The sequence below is a fragment of the Nomascus leucogenys genome, chromosome 22a (assembly GCF_006542625.1).
Source record: "Nomascus leucogenys isolate Asia chromosome 22a, Asia_NLE_v1, whole genome shotgun sequence".
NCBI lineage: Eukaryota > Metazoa > Chordata > Mammalia > Primates > Hylobatidae > Nomascus > Nomascus leucogenys.
The window spans coordinates 138,561,832-138,578,460 of NC_044402.1; the positions used below are offsets into that span (position 1 = coordinate 138,561,832).

The 16,629-nt window shown below is 61.5% G+C and overlaps 1 protein-coding gene across 1 annotated transcript; it reads left to right on the forward strand.

Moving 5' to 3' along the window:
- The first annotated feature begins 3,594 nt into the window (after positions 1-3,594).
- KLHL30 (kelch like family member 30) lies at positions 3,595-16,072 on the forward strand. The gene is made up of 8 exons (XM_030803605.1): positions 3,595-3,631; positions 5,567-6,410; positions 7,702-7,834; positions 9,901-9,987; positions 10,677-10,832; positions 12,861-13,049; positions 14,025-14,170; positions 15,753-16,072. Exons 2-8 carry the CDS (start codon positions 5,637-5,639, stop codon positions 16,002-16,004), a joined length of 1,737 nt encoding a protein of 578 aa, XP_030659465.1. The 5' UTR covers positions 3,595-3,631; positions 5,567-5,636; the 3' UTR covers positions 16,005-16,072.
- The last annotated feature ends 557 nt before the right edge of the window (positions 16,073-16,629 follow it).

Genomic DNA, 16,629 nt, shown 5'->3' on the forward strand with positions numbered 1-16,629 from the left:
TTGGGAGGCTGAGGCGGGTGGATCACGAGGTCAAGAGATCGAGACCATCCTGGCCAACATGGTGAAACCCCGTCTCTACTAAAAACACAAAAATTAGCTGGGCGTGGAGGCGGGCACCTGTAATCCCAGCTACTCGGGAAGCTGAGGCAGAATTGCCCGAACCTGGGAGGCAGAGGGTGTCGTGAGCTGAGCTCATGCCACTGCACTCCAGCCTGGGTGACAGAGCAAGACTCTGTCTCAAAAACAAAAAAGATTTTCAATTTCATCTCAATAGGATGACATCGCTCTTTGTGAAGCTGGGAGTGATAACCTTCTTCTGTTCGTGGACACGCAGGCTGTTTTCCATTTGGGACTATTACAACGAAGGTGGCGTCACCTGTGTGCTTATTACCTCAGAATAGATTCTGAGCGTGAAATCACCAAGTTAAAATGTGTAAGGCCGGGTGCAGTGGCTCACGCCTGTAATTCCATCACTCTGCGAGGCCAAGGCAGGCAATCACTTGAGGTCAGGAGACCATCGTGGCCAACATGTTGAAACCCCATCCCTACTAAGAATACAAACAAATTAGCCGGGCGTGGTGGTGCACACCTGTAATCCCAGCTACTCGGGAGGCTGAGGCAGGAGAATCGCTTGAACCCGGGAGGCGGAGGTTGCCGTGACCGGAGACTGCACCACCGCACTCCAGCCTGAGTGATAGGGCGAGACTCCATCTCCGAAAAAAAACAAACTCTGTGAGTGAGCTCCCCTCTGCTGCGCTGGGGCCTTCCCGCTTGAGGACGTCCCAGGCCGGGTCCGCATATCAGTCTGCCCACCTCTCGAGGGCCTTACAGCCCTGCACAGCACCTCTCACTCCATCCGGGGTGATTTGGGGCCTGGGTTCCATCGGGCTGTCCTTGTTTCCCTTTCACCAGCACTCTCACACGTCAGACGGCCCCTCCTTCCCTGCGGACTTGCTGTGGCACCGCTTTCTGTGCGTTCGCTGTTGGGATTTGTTTATTCTTGGGTCAAAACCACCTTGTTTGATGGCATATGATGCTGTAATGATGACGTCTTCGTATCTGAGATGGAAGCCCCCCATTGCTCTGCTGTTTACGTGTTTTTGTCCACTGCACTAGTGACCTAGCGCTGCATAGTCAACTGCCTGAAATCCAATGTCCTAGAACAGCGCACACGCATGGTCACATGCATCGTCTCTCAGTTTCTCCTCGGGAGCACGTGTGTGGGGTGGCTGCACCTCAGGATGTCTCAGGAGGGTCCCACGAAGTGCTCAGCCCAACTGCAGTCATGGGAAGCCTGGCCTGGGGCGGGAGGGTCTGCAGGCTGGGACTGTAGGTGTGCACCGCCACTCCTGGCTAATTTTTGTATTTTTAGTAGAGATGGGGTTTCACTATGTTGACCAGGCTGGTCTCGAACTCCTGACCTCAGGTGATCCACCCGCCTCAGCCTCCCAAAGTGCTGGGATTACAGGCATGAGCCACCACACCTGGAAAAATTGAAAATCTTCAAGTGCTGATCACATCAGAATCGCCCACAATATAACAAGGTGTGAGGAAAGGGCGCTGACTCACACACGCAGGCAGGCTCATTTTGACAACAGGAAAGAGCTGGAAGCATATTAATGGCAAATGATCTTTTACTGGTGACACTTTCTGCTTTTTATTTTTCTGTTTTCCAAAAGGAACTTGTGTTATTTTTATCCTCATAAAAAGAAACAAGCGGTGTATTTTTAAAAACTGCGCCACTCAGTAGCAATCTCTTGATGGAGGATCTGTTTTGCGCCCCCGGTGTTGAGTTTCCCAGACTGACCTGTCATCTGAGGTGCTGGGGCTCCGAGCCCCACGACGGCTGCCGTGAGGACTCCACACTTGGCAAGCAGTGTTGTTCCCCGAGCAGAGCCAGCTCCCCGTGACGGCAGCCTGTCATCAGAATCCCCTGTCCTCATTTCCTCCAGCCCGAGCCGGGACTGCAAACAGGGGGCACAGTATGGAAACCCAACACTCTAGCGCCCGCCCCATAGTGGTCCTGGACACAGCGAGAGTTGGGGTCCTCCATGAGGGTCCCCCACCCAACATGAGGCTGATGCCCAAGGCCAGGGGGAAAATCCTGTGACAGTGTGGGACACGAGCAGGGGAAAGAGCAGGAGCGGGGGCCAGGCCGGGCTGGGCTGGGCTGGGCTGGGCTATGGCTGGGCTATGGCTGAGCTGGGCTGGGCTATGGTTGGGCTATGGCTGGGCTCTGGCTGGGCTCTGGCTGAGCTGGGCTGGGCTATGGTTGGGCTGGACTGGGCTATGGCTGGGCTCTGGCTGGGCTCTGACTGGGCTATGGCTGAGCTGGGCTGGGCTATGGCTGGGCCAGGCTGGGCTGTAGAGGAAGCATGGACTCAGGGAACCTCTGTGGAAGGTAACCCTGAGGGCACCTTGCAGACTTGGCAGTAATTTGTGGGTGAGCTTCCCCTCCATAGGCTGTGTGCATCTCAGGAGCAGGAGTGGGGTTCTGTCTCCCTGGGGGCCACCTGGGCCTCTCTGGTCTGTAAAAGCATTAGGACAATCCCTAGTAGCATCGAGAGGCCACAGCCGGACCCAACACTCCCCAGCTCCTCCAGGTCGCAGCACACCTGGAAATGGTCATACTGGTCAGGCCCACATGGCGGATGGGTAGAGGGCTGACGGCTGAGGGCTTCTCTCCCATGCACCTGAAGCCCCTCAGCCACAAAGCTCTGCTCTGGCCACTGGTGTGAGAAATGTCCAGTGGCCTCCCGGTCCCCAACTCAACTCACCTGACCTTGGTCAGGGCCTGCGGTTCTGAGCCCAGTTCCGTCCCAGGCGTGAGGGCTTCCCCCTGCGACTACGGTGAACCAAGCGCTGGACGGGAGGCTGAGAGTCCGCTGTATTTTTAGATGACCCTGTTTCTTAGCCATCCTGGGCAGCCCCGAGGCCAAGGCCATGGGGTAGCAGGGCAAGGAGCCCCAGGATCTCCCCTATCTGTGCTAGCAGGGCGGGGCAACTGAGGGTGGTGCCTCCCCTCTCTGGGCAAAGTTTCCCCACCGCCACCATGGACCCCAAGCTTGGAAAGCCTCTGCTGACCAACCTGTGCTTATTCATGATAATCACATTTTCCCATGTGACAACAGAACAAGAGGACACATAGGTGCCGTTGACCTCAACAGTGAGGGCAGTGCCTGTCTGTGTCCTGGCCCTGGGCTGAGGCTCTCTGTGACCCTGGGCCCCCACCACGGGCTCCACTGGCCCCACCTTGTAGACGAGGAAACAGGTGGGGAAGCTGCATCCCTGCCCCCACCAGCCAGCCCAACCGCCACAGCTTTCACCTGTCCTCGCCCTGGAGCCCTTCCTGATGTCTGTCCTAGGCTACAAGTCCCTGGAAGGCCTCAGTGGGCTTTCTGAGCTAACAGTCACCGAGGAGCCGGCATCTCACTCCTTCCCCCACCAGCCCAGCCCTCACTGCCTGACCCTCCCCTCGCCCTGCAGACAGAGGCTAAAAATACCCTCCCCACGTGGCCACCAGACCAGCCCTGCCCCGCCCTGCAGGCCTCCCTGTCCCCTGGCTACCGGCTAGGCAGTCCTGCTCTCTCGGGTCTGTGTTCTCAGCTTCGAGGTCCAGGCTGAGTGAGAGGTAGGATCCAGGGGGCTCTGGGGCAGGGGACAGCAGAGAGGGCAGGGGGAACCCAGCTAGGAGCAGCGGGGAGGGTGGGTTAGGCCTCGGAGACCAGGGATCACAGCAGGGTGCTTCGGAGACGCCCCCGGCCCCTGCCAGCGGCCAAGACAGGCTCCTCAGGGTGGGGGCCCAGGAGACAGGTTTCCCTCTGTGTCCCAGCTGGAGAGGTGGGAGGGGGAGGCTGGGTCACCCCTCGGATGGCAGCCAGGGACACTCGGCCACAGTCGCCAGCCTGGCTGGGCTCAGGCCTTTTGTTGTCCTGCCCACTCAGCTTCCTCACTCTGGGCCTGGGCAGGCACTGGGGTGAGGCTCTGAGACCCTCAGGAAGCCCCAACCCATGCAGGGACTACAGGGTGACAGGTGTCAGCAGGCACCCCTTGAGGCCTCCAGGGGAAGTGGGGGCGCTCACGGCTGCCGGCCCATTGCCCGGCAGCAGCTAGCCCAAGGGAGCACAACAATGACGGGAATGCAAGGCCTGCAGGCGGTGGCCCAGGGACAGCCCCGTCGCCTACTCAGGCCCCAGCTCATCTCCCAGCTGCCGGGGGAGGGCAGAGCCGCCTTCACCAGGGCCAGCGCCTCCTGGGGAGGGGCCAGGCAGGACCCCCATGCATGCAGTGTTGGGTGGGTACTTCGTGTACTGGCTGGGATGCGGGGGCGTGGGGCCGCCGGCCGCCTGAGCTGCCCTGTGCGCGAGCCTGGGTTGGTGCGCGAGGCCCTGTGAGCTCCCAGGTGCTTCCCTGCTCTGGGGTCAAGAGGTGGCACCGGGGTCGGGAAGTCGGGGTGCCCTAGCTCCCACTGCCTGCACCTGTACCTGCACTGTGGCTGCCCGGGCCAGATTCTTGGCCTCCTCGTTCTCCAGCTGAGCTTTGTCATTTCCATGCCGCTGGCGTTCCCACGCATTTTGTGCCTGTGGACGCGCGGCCGCCTCTCCTGCCCGGGATGGCCCCGCGAGGCGCCCCCTAGCGGACGAACGGCCTCTCCGCTGCGCAGCTTTTCGCCCTGGGGTGACCCGGGTCGAAGGCTTGTGCACAGACTTGATTTCTCCTAGGGACGGTTGTCGTAGGGTGCGATACCAGAAGGACATAAACCACATGCACATAATTACATGAGCCTGAAAGCGGCCTTGCTGACTTCAACCATGCGGGCGTGGTGATGTGAAACCCTCCAGAACGCTGCCGTTTCTGGCCGTTTCTGTTTAGCAACCTCCACCCCGCCACGTGGAATGCAGGGTTCAGAGCCTGGGCCCCCAAGCCTAGCTCTGAGTTCAAATTCCAGCTCCACCACTTCCTAAATGTGTGATCTTGGGCAAGTGACTGAAATCTTCTGTGCCTCAGTCTCCCCAGCTGTAAAAGAGGCAATGATTGCACCCACCCTCCAGGACTGTTGTGGGGCTGAGTGGTGAATGCACAGCTTCTCTGCATGCTTGGCACGTGGCCTGGCACCTGGGAGCACCGCGGAAGCGGGAGCTGCTGCAGCCCCCAAATGGCCTCCCCAGCAATGTGGGATCTGGGACAGAGGACGCCTCCCGGGAGTTTGGGTGCCTCCGGGGCCCCTAGGGGGTGGGCTCAGTGTAGCCCAGGGTTGTGGACCAGACCCAGGGCATGGGTTCTCTTGCCAACCCTGTCCTTCCCTGAATGCCTGGCCATGGGTAGGTCTCCCACCCTCTCTGAACCTCAATTTCCTCACTGCAAATGGGAATGACACCTGCCCTACCTTGCAGGGTTCTGGGGGTGGCTTGAGGCAGATGGTGGGTAAAGTGACTGGCATATGGTCGATGCTCATCCTGTGTTTATCGAGATGGAAAGGGCTGATGGACAGACCGGGTGGGCTGCTCGGGAGAATGAGACCCTCCCCACTTGGCTGACCGGCTGACCCTGCTGTCTTCTCTCCTAGGAGCTCGGGCGGCTCCAGGCACTTCTTCCCTTGAGTGGGTGGACTATTGAGGTCCCCTGGGCACGGCGTCATGGTGCGGAACGTGGATGACCTGGATTTCCACCTGCCCTCGCATGCCCAGGACATGCTGGACGGCCTGCAGCGGCTGCGCTCTCAGCCCAAGCTGGCGGATGTCACGCTGCTGGTGGGCGGCCGGGAGCTGCCATGCCACCGCGGCCTCCTGGCGCTCAGCAGCCCCTACTTCCATGCCATGTTTGCCGGTGACTTCGCCGAGAGCTTCTCTGCGCGCGTGGAGCTGCGGGACGTGGAGCCAGCTGTGGTGGGGCAACTGGTGGACTTCGTATACACAGGCCGGCTGACCATCACCCAGGGCAATGTGGAGGCACTGACACGCACGGCTGCGCGCCTGCACTTCCCCTCGGTGCAGAAGGTCTGCGGCCGCTACCTGCAGCAGCAACTGGATGCTGCCAACTGCCTGGGCATCTGTGAGTTTGGGGAGCAGCAAGGGCTGCTGGGCGTGGCTGCCAAGGCCTGGGCCTTCCTGCGAGAGAACTTTGAGGCTGTGGCACGTGAGGACGAGTTCCTGCAGCTTCCTCGAGACCGGCTGGTCACTTGTCTGGCCAGCGACCTGCTGCAGGTGCAACCAGAGCAAAGCCGACTTGAGGCCCTGCTGCGCTGGGTGCGCCACGACCCGCGGGCCCGGGCTGCCCACCTGCCCGAGCTGCTCAGCCTAGTGCACCTGGACGCCGTGCCCAGGCCCTGCGTGCAGCAACTGCTGGCCTCAGAGCCCCTGATCCAGGAGTCAGAGGCATGCCGGGCAGCCCTGTCCCGGGGCCATGATGGGGTGAGTGAGTGGCTGGCAGGCCCCCATCCCTGGGAAGCAGGGAGGAGAGCCCCAGAGGCCCCACCTGAGTAGGGACCGAGTAAGGAGTGGACATTCCAAGGTGCGCTCTGACCTTGCAGTGCTCCTTGTTTTGGGCCAGTTCCCTATGAGGACATCACTATTCACCCCTCAAGTGCAGATCATGCCTCTGTGTGTGTCACACCCTGGGTGCAAGGGGCAGGGGAATGTGGAAGTGGTAAGATCTGACCCTGTCCTGAAGGAGCCTGCAGCTCAGTGGGACAAGCCTGGAAACAGACCTCAGGCAGTGTGGAAGGGCCAAATACAGGCCTAGGATGCATTCTGGGAGGGGTTGGCAGTCAAGGAGGACTCTCTGGAGGAGGCAGCATCTGAGCTGGGCCTTAGAGGAGGGATAGGAGCTCACAAGGAGGCAAAGAGGGGAAAACCATCGAGGAAGATGGTGCAGCTTGTGCACAGGCAAGGAGGCACAGACAGGCCTGGCAGTCCGCCTGAGCTTTTAGGGGTGCTACTTCCTGTTTGTGCTGGCAGTGTGCCTGGCAGGCATGGCAGGTCATGATGGAGTGACAGGTCTCGGAGTGACAGGTCTCGGAGTGGCTGCTCGGTCAGCTGCTGGGCACCCTGCTCAGGGGCCTTGCCCCAGGGCACTCCTTTAGAGCCAAGTCCGGGGACAAAGAGTGGCTCAGGCTGATGGTCCTCAGGCCAAGGGTGGAGTGAGTAGTGGGCTAACCCCTAACCCCTGTCCCCGCTGGATTCCAGCCAGTCACAGAGCGCCCGGCCTCCTGCTGGAGCTTCAGAGCCTTGAAGCTTCAGACCGTAGGCGGTCACCTTGTCTTCTAATTCCTGGCAGTGGGAGATCTGGGGGTTCCATATGGGGGGCCAGGGCGGATGGCTGTCGGAGAGCCTGGGGTCCTGGGAGCCCCAGGCAGTGACTGCTTACCGGCCGTTCCTAAGACGGCCAGCATTTCCCACTGAGCCGGGACACCCTTGTGCTGCCTGCTGGAGGCCACCCAGGGAGCAGGGGCAGGGAGAAGCTCATGTGTGGCGCTGCAGACCTGCTGTGGGGTCGGTTCTGAAGGTGGTTCAGGAATGCCAGGAATGCCCCCGAAAGGCACATGGTGCAAGGAGGGAGCAGCTGGTGCACTCGGGCACACACCGTCTCCAGCAACATGAATGCACACATGCACACACATGCTGAGGCCTGCCCAGGACACGCGGGGGCTCAGGGCATGGGGAGGCATTGCTGTTGCCCTGACCCTGGCCTCCCACCCCACAGGCACCACTTGCCCTCCAGCAGAAGCTGGAGGAGGTCCTGGTGGTAGTGGGCGGGCAGGCGCTGGAGGAGGATGAGGCAGGTGAGGAGCCCACCCCCCGCCTTGGGAACTTCGCCTTCTACAACAGCAAGGCCAGTAAGTACCCCTCCCACGTCCGGGCCCACCTGCTGTCCCTCTGTCCCGGTGGGAGCCGCTGTGTCCACCTTGCAGGTGGAGCGAGTGAGGCTCGCAGAGGACCCGGAGCTGTGTGAGGCCACTGTGAGGGGCATGCCTGGGTGGGCCTCACCTGGGGGCTGCAGAGGAGCCTGGGGCACCCCAGTGGCGGGGAAGGCTGGGGGGCACTGCTGTTCCCTCTCCCTGCAGCCGCAGCCCAGGACTCTGGTCCCTTTTAGGCCCTGGGGCCGGTGTACAGGGCTCCATGGCCCAGACTGCACCCTGTGGGGTGGGCGGCCCGGCCACTGCCTCCTCCCCATGCTCCCTGCTCAGTGCACCTGCCAGGGGAGTCGAGACCCCAAGGGGAGAGTGGAGAGGGGGGTGAAGGGGTGCAGGCAGCTGGAGGAGTGAGAGCTTAGCTTCTGGGTCAGCCCAAACGGGGTTCTAATCCAAGCCCTCAAACAGGTGACCTCACTCTGAGCCTCAGCTTCCTCATCTGTGAAATGGGCTCCTGCCGCTTCCTCACACAGTAGGGAGCCCTGAAGTGGGCGCTGAGGCCAGTCTGCCATTTGGCGGGAAAGGAGGCATGAGGGGCCCTGCAGCAGCCCTGGAGGCCCCCTGCACTGGCCCCGGGAGGTGCTCTGGAAAGGGCTGATGCAGGCTGGCTGGTGTCGTGGGGCCACCAGGCAGGTCGCCAACCATCTCCCTGGCATCAGTGGCTGGCAGGCTCCAGGAAGCCCGAGGCCAGCTGTTCGGGTCAGGGGCTGACGAGAGGGGATTTGGGGCTGACGTCAGGAGGGAGCAGCTGTCTCTCAGACCTGGCCGGGAGGCGGGGACGCTGGCAGGAAGAGCCTGTTGACAGCTGGGCAACCCCCACCCTGGGGTGACAGAGCCATGAGTCACAGGGACACGGTCCCTGCCCACAGTGCCAGGCTCTGCTCCCAGGGAGGCCTGGAATTCCGCATCTCCCAAAAATGGTCATAAACAGTAAACAGAGGCTTCCTAGGGGACATCCCGAAGGCCTGTGTCTCTTCCACAAACATCCAAAATATGTCCATTTACAGGACTTTACCATTTCCACATTTATTGTCTTGTCTTGATTTTCCAAAGCATTTTCTCATCTCTTGCCTCAGTTTATCTCTTGTAGCTCCAAAAGGCAGGCCTGACTTGGGCACATTGCTCTGCCCCACGACCCTAGGAACAATAATCCTAACAGCTGTCATCAGCTGAGCAGTTATGTGAAGTCCCCATAGCTCCCAGGAGGCCGGGGTCATCCCCATTCTACAACAAGGAAACTGAGGCTGGGGTTTGCCCAGCGACACACAGCTGGGGCATGACAGCTGAGATTTGGACCTGCTCTGCCTGCTGCAGGGCCTGATCCCCCGTATGTGCCTGGCTGCCAGGAGGGCAGGGAGGGTGCTCGGAAGGAAGGAAGGCAGGAAGGAAGGCAGGAAGGCAGGAAGGAAGGCAGGAAGGCGGGAAGGCAGGAAGGCAGGAAGGCAGGAAGGCGGAAGGCAGGAAGGAAGGAGGAAGGAGGGAGGGAGGGAGGGAGGGAGGGAGGGAAGGCAGGCAGGCAAGGCAGGCAGGCAGGCAGGCAGGCAGGCAGGCAGGCAGGCAGGCAGGTAGGCAGGCATGCTGCTGATGTTATCACCCACTGGTGACACCCACAGATCAGGCCACTTAACCCACACTGCATCTAACCGACAGACCAGACCCAGGGGCTGAATGGTCCGTTTGGGGTCAGTGGGGTCAACTGCAGGGTCGAGGTGAGACCCCGGCCTCCAAAGTCTTGCTCCTTCTCCAGGGGGCTATCCTGTGTCCACTCTGAGTGCCAGGCTTTGCGGAGTGGGTGGGAGAGATACAATGAGCCAGAGCAGCCAGGAGCCCCTGGGCCCCTGTACCAGTGTCACCCTGCCCCTCCCTTTCCCCACCAGTGAGGGGGGCATTTCTGCACCCGGTGCATGGAAAGGCACCCGGGAAGGGGGAGTGGGGACCGCCCCAGCAGGGAGCCTGGCAGCCTGACCCTTCTGCCTCTCTCTTCCTGCCAGAGAGGTGGATGGCACTTCCAGACTTCCCCGACTACCACAAGTGGGGTTTCTCCCTGGCGGCCCTGAACAACAACATCTATGTCACAGGTGGGCAGCCCCGGGACCCTTCCAGAGATGCACTGCCGAGCCAAGCACCGGGCTCAGTGCAACTCCCCGCACTCCGTGGGGTCCCTGATGGTTAGTCCAGGCTTGCCGAGGCCTTTCCATGCATGTGAAAACAAGGACATTTAAAATCCGTGGTCACTCGTGGGAGCTGGGAGACGCTTCTGTACACAGGCTTGTGTGGGCCCACCCCTGCATCACACAGCTCCTTCAGGGGGGGCTCCAGACCTCCCGCTGAGTGCCACGTTGGCGTGGCTGCTGCGGGCCTTCAGCGTGGGGCGCCACGAGGTTGCAGGTGGCCTCCTTCAGCGGGAAGCCCCAGGCCTGGGTGGTTGACCAGGTGTCTGTCTTGGTCCCCAGAAAGAGTTGTGTGATGCAGAGGTCACTTTGCTCTTTCCTATCTCAGAAATTGGGGTTCCTTGTAAGATTTGGGAGGGGACAAGCTTCTGCTGATGGGGGCTTGAAACCACTGATTTTGTCGTCCTTGTTTATGGGGGATGGAGGGACCTGGGCAGTCACACAGCTCGGCTGCGCTACCCTGGCCCCACCTCTGGCTCACTGCGTTGGAGATCATGGCCTGGCATGGGAGGAGGCCCCCAGACATTGGTATCCACACCCCATTGGCCCGGCGCCCCAGCTGGTGGCACCCACGTAGACAGCACTTCTCCCGGCAGGTGGCTCTCGGGGCACAAAGACAGACACCTGGTCAACCACCCAGGCCTGGTGCTTCCCCCTGAAGGAGGCCTCCTGGAAACCCGTGGCGCCCATGCTGAAGCCCCGTACCAACCACGCCAGCGCGGCCCTCAATGGGGAGATCTACGTCATCGGCGGTGAGGCCTTCCTCTCCACCCCTCCCTGGGGCCTGGTTCTAGCCTCTCATCCCTGCAGCAACAGGAACAGAGAGCCCCATGCTGGCCTCGGAGACCACAGAGATGCCGCTCCCACTGCCACCCTCAGGGCTCGCTGTCAGGTGGGGCGGGCAAGCCACAGGGCAGGGCTCCTGACCAGGTGGGCCATTGAGACCCACAGCCCGGGTGTCCTCCCTGGCCAGCTCCCATTGCCTCTGCTGTGCTGGGACAGCGACAGCAAGATGGTGACTCAGGCCCCAGGAGGGGATCCTGCAGGAGCAGCCAGTGGGGATGGCCACACCCACCCGCCAGCACCTGCAGCTACAGCAAGGAGTCACCCAGGAGCCTTCACTGATTAAAGGAACATGGAGAAACAAAATGTGGCCGGGTGTGGTGGCTCGCTCCTGTAATCTCAGCACCTGGCGGGGCCAAGGCAGGAGGACTGCTTGGAGGAAGACAGGGTCTCTCTATGTTACCCAGGAGTTTGAGACTAGCCTGGGCAACACAGAGAGACCCTGTCTCCCTTTTAAAAATTATTTATTTATTTATTTATTTATTTATTTATTTATTTATTTATTTTATTTTTTATTTTTGAGACAGAGTCTTGCTCTGTCACCCAGGCTGGAGTGCAGTGGAGTGATCTCAGCTCTCTGCAACCTCCATCTTCTGGGTTCAAGCAATCTTCCCACCTCAGCCTCCTGAGTAGGTGGGACCACAGGTGCATGCCACCATGCCCAGATAATTTTTGTATTTTCTGTAGCAACGGGGTTTCACCATGTTGTCCAGGCTGGTCTCAAACTCCTGGGCTCAAGTGGTCCACCCGCCTCAGCCTCCCAAAGTGCTGGGATCACAAGAGGGAGCCACTGCCCCCAGCCCATAAAAAATAAAAAAAATAGCCAGGCCAGGTGCAGTGGCTCACGCCTGTAATCTCGGCACTTTGGGAGGCAGAGGCAGGCGGATCACGAGGTCAGGAGTTCGAGACCAGCCTGGCCAACATGGTGAAACCCTGTCTCTACTAAAAATACAAAAATTAGCTGGACAGGTAATCCCAGCTACTCAGGAGGCCGAGGCAGGAGAATTGTTTGAACCCGGGAGGCAGAAGTTGCAGTGAGCCAAGATCGAGCCATTACACTCCAGCCTGGGTGACAGGGTGAGACTCCATCTCAAAAAAAAAAAAAAAAGGCAGGCATGGTGTCACGTGCCGGCCAAGGTAGGAGAATCGCTGAGCCTGAGAGGTCGAGGCTGCAATGAGCCGTAATCACGCCACTGCACTTCAGCCTGGGTGACCGAGCAAGACCCTGTCTCAAAAAAATAAAAATAAAAATAAAAAAAGAAAAGAAAAGAAAAACAAAACAAAACACATGTGGCCCAAAAGCTCTGTAGGTGATGAACTGGTCTTGAGGCCACTTCTAATGCCCCACCTGTCCCAGCTGTCCCCTTTCTCTCAGTGGCTACCGTGTCCCCAACCAGAGAGCAGAAAGCACCCAGGGTCCCCGAGCCCAGGGCTTGTGAGGTCCCCAGGTGCTCACAGAGGCCCAGGCCAGGGCCTGCTCTCCCCAGGAGGCGTCCCCATCACTGCCACACCCAGACTGTATCTGGGACTGGGAGGGAGCTGCCTACAGCTCCAGGGTCTCCCAACCCGCCCTCCCAGGGCTGGCGTCCTCCATTCCAGTTCAGAGAGCACCCCAGGAAATGACTCCCAGCACATGAGGGGCCTGGGGGCGGGCAGCCTCCCGACAGCTCCCCGCCACCCCGTTCCCGAACATCGGCCCCAGCTCGAGCTCTGGAGTGGGGCATTTCTAGGCCGGAGTGTCCACCCCCCACACCACTTCCTGGCGGGGTGGCCTTGGGAGGTGCCGGCACCTCTCAGAGCCTCAGCTTCCCTGTCTGTGAAATGGGGAGCCCGCCCCGACTCCCAACACTTTGCTGCCTTACCAAGCCCCAGCCCCTGAGTTTCCAGGCCTCCCCTCTCCTCCCCTGCCCTGACCTGCCCCCGCCCTCACCCCGCAGGCACCACCCTGGACGTGGTGGAGGTGGAGAGCTACGACCCCTACACGGACAGCTGGACACCCATCAGCCCGGCCCTCAAATACGTCAGCAACTTCTCGGCCGCCGGCTGCCGGGGCCGGCTGTACCTGGTGGGCTCCAGCGCCTGCAAGTACAACGCCCTGGCCCTGCAGTGTTACAACCCTGCCACAGGTGGGTGGGGCTCGGGGACCGAGGACAGAGGACCACAGGCCCCTCTGACTGGCGACAGTCCACTCGCAGTGATGGTGAGGATGGGGGCTCCTGAGGATAGACGGGGCCCGGGGTGGAGAGAGCCAGCGGCCGCAGGCCTCTCACGAAGAGGAGGGGACGTGGAGGAAGGCAGGGGCCCAAGGGGTTGGGGACCCACTGCGTCACCTCCACAGAGTCCCAGGGCAGAGGCGAGCTGCACGTCTGTCCTGCTCAGGCCTTAGGGCAGCGGTGGGCTAGGGCTGGGGGTGGGGTGCCAGTGACCTGAGCCCAGCACCTGGCAGCTGCCTGGCTGTTCTTCTGCCCAAAAGGGCCTCACGGGCCGGGAATGGTGACCCCGACCTCCGAGACCTCGAGGCCCACGTTGGGCTGTGGACTCTGTGCCAGTTTGAGGCCCAGCGCAGCCTCCCTGAGCTCTGAGCCGTCCACCCCAGCCCTGGTCTCCAGTCCTGTTTCACCCTCTGGACAGTGTAGATGGTGGCGGGCCCTGTTCTGAGGCATGGATGTGAGGGTCCTTCAAGAGACTGACTGGGCCCAGAGTCCAGGCAAGGCCCACCTGGGTACCAGGCCCGGGGTTGGGGGCTGGGCAGGGAGGGGCCCCCCAGCAGTCCCCAGTCAGGGGACTGTTTTGTTTTGTTTTGTTTGGGCAGCAGCCAGGCCAAAGCACCCCCACCACAGGGAGAGTCTCGAGGGACCCCTGCACCCTCCACAGGGCCGCAGCCCGTGAGGGGTCACTGTCCCCAGAGGGAAAGATCGAGGCGGGGTGAGAGGCAGGTGTGGGTCCCTCCCAGCTGCACCGCAGGGACCTACTCCCATTTCACAGACAGGTTCACTGAGGTTCAGAGAGGCACTGAGTCTGGGTCCCTCAGAGGGGGGGACAGTGCCAGTGCCCGCCCTGGCAACCCTGGTGACGGTGGCCGGTGCCCATGCCCCCTACAGATGCGTGGAGTGTGATCGCCTCACCCTTCCTGCCCAAGTACCTGTCCTCGCCACGCTGTGCCGCCCTGCACGGGGAGCTCTACCTCATCGGGGACAACACCAAGAAGGTCTACGTGTATGACCCCGGGGCCAACCTGTGGCAGAAGGTGGGCGGCCCTCCCCCAACATGTGTGAGCCCCTGCCCGGGACTCCTAACATCAGAGAGCCAGCCTGGGAAGTGAGGGATGGGGTGCCACAGGGGGCCCACTGTGAAGGGGACAGCACAGGCTGGGGTGCCCACAAAGGTCCCACAGTGAAGGGGGTGGCACAGGCTGGGGTGCCCACAGAGGGCCCACAATGAAAGGGGTTGTGCAGGCTGAGATCCCCCCAGGCTACAAGGTGACACCAGTGCCCTGGCACGAGTCCCCTTGAGGACAGGGGTGACGGTGATGGTGGGAGAATGCGGTTTGGGTTGCCGGCCACTGGTGCTCTGTCCCTGCACACACAGCTTCCTACAGAGGAGTGGCCTGTCCTCCTTCTCAGGGAGAAAAACCAGGCTCAGCCGGAGGGTGCTATAGGGACCAGGAGGAAGGGCGTCCTCTGCCCCAGGGTGGCCAAGTCTGGGAGGGGGTTCCTGAGCTGAGGGTGAGGTGACAGCCACCAGCCAGGGGGCTTTCCTGTTGTCCTCAGCACCATCCCACCATGGCCCGCTCTTTGACCATCACTCCCTGAGGAAGGGGCGGGAGGTGGGCCTCTGGGTGGCCTCCCTGGTGGAGGGGACAGTGCCCAGGAAGTTGAGGATGGGTCTTGGCACCAAGCCAGATGCTCTGGGCCTGCCCACCTGCCCCAAGACTCCCAGTCCCTGCAGGCTGAGAAGGTGGCACTCCTTCCTGCAGCCCCCCTGCAGGCTGCTGGCCTGGTGACAGCAGGAGTTCTGCAATCCTCCTGCCCACAGCTGTCCCCTGGCGTCACTGCTCAGCTGACCCAGGGTCCCCATTACAGCGGTGAGACAGGTGCAGGGCGGGCCCTGCCAGGCCAGCGTGTCTGCCTGGGCCCTCCCAGCTGGGCCACAGCCAGGCCTTCCTCCAGCCCAGGCCATTGTCCCAGGCTTAGGTTCCAGCACAGCAGGGCTCTGCCTCACCCTCTCCGGGCATGGGTCCTCATCTCTTCCCTGTCTTCATCTGGAGGCCACAGACCGGCCTCCCGCTTCCCACCCGCCCGGGCTCTTCCTGAAGCTGCAGCTCTCTCCAGCCTCTGGGAAGCCGCCGGCCCTCACCCCACAACCCCTCCCGGGGGCACTCCCAAGGCCATAGACTGAGCAGGGGGTGCAGGGGTGAGGCAAGGGAACCCACGGTGGGCTGGGTTCTTCCTGAGTGTCTGCCAGGGCTGAGCCACACCTACCTCTTGTGAGACAGCGAAGCCTCAGTGAGGTCTCGAGTCAGCCCAGACCTCCCTGGGAGGCAGCTTTGGGCTCAGGCCTCAGGGCCCCCTCTGACTGCAGGGGGTAGAAGTGTCATCCCAAAGGCTGAGGGTCAGAGAGGGAAAGGGACCTCCCCACCAAAAGAAGAGTCTGAGGAGGCTGGAGGGGCTGGGGTGGGCTGCCCAGGTACTCTGCGCTCATGCCCTGGAGGGGATCTGGGCCAGGTGGCCGGCTGTCCTCTCTGCCACTCCCCCGACCCTGCTGAGGGCATCCTCAGCCCTGCTCTCCGGCTCCCGCCCACCGGACACTAACCGGCTGATGGTGCACAGGTGCAGTCCCAGCACAGCCTGCATGAGAACGGCGCGCTGGTGCCACTGGGTGATGCGCTGTACGTGACAGGCGGCCGCTGGCAGGGCATGGAAGGTGACTACCACGTGGAGATGGAGGCCTACGACACAGTTCGGGACACCTGGACCCGCCATGGCGCCCTGCCCCGGCTCTGGCTTTACCACGGGGCCTCCACCGTCTTCCTGGATGTCTCCAAGTGGACCCAGCCCTTCAGCCCCACCCAGGAGCACTAAACCAGGGCCGGGCTCCCCGGGGAAGGGTCCCCACAGCGGCCCCTCATCACCCTGTGGAACGGCCCCTTTCATTTTCACTTATTCGTTCACTTGGAGCTACCATTCCTTCCAACCTGGACTCGGGCCACCAGGGCTGATCAGACAGCACTGCTTGGAGGACAGCCTTGGTCTCTGTGGCCACCACACTAAACTCCGAGCTGAGCTGTGACAAGGGCCTGAGTGCCGGGCGCCGGCACAACGGGGACAGGAAGCTCTGCTGCCCCTGGGGTTCCCAAGACCTCAGAGAGGGGAGCCGGGGGCTGGGCCAGCATTCCCAGAGCTTGTGAGCTCCACTCCTGCGCCTGGACCCCAGCAGGGGCTTTTGGAGCAGTTGCATGAATGTAGGGTGAACGTGGAGTGTCCCAGAAAGCTGAGGCTGCTGGGGAAGGCAGGCCCCGGAGATGGGGTCAGCACCAGGTCCTCGTGGGCCTGCTTCTGCCTAGCTCACAGCAGCGTAACCGTGGCCGGCCACCTCCCCTCTCTGGGCTTCAAGCTCCGTGTCCACCACACACGGGGCTGGCTGTGTGGGCTTTGGGTCCCCACCCAGCCTTTGCATGTTGGTGCTGTGTTTCTGCTTCTGTGGACA

Coding starts and splice junctions, on each gene's coding strand:
- KLHL30 (XM_030803605.1), top strand. CDS start 5,637: ATGGTGCGGAACGTGGATGACCTGGATTTCCACCTGCCCTCGCATGCC. Junction 9,988..10,676: donor CAACAACATCTATGTCACAG/GTGGGCAGCCCC, acceptor TTCTCCCGGCAG/GTGGCTCTCGGGGCACAAAG. Junction 14,171..15,752: donor GGGCCAACCTGTGGCAGAAG/GTGGGCGGCCCT, acceptor GATGGTGCACAG/GTGCAGTCCCAGCACAGCCT.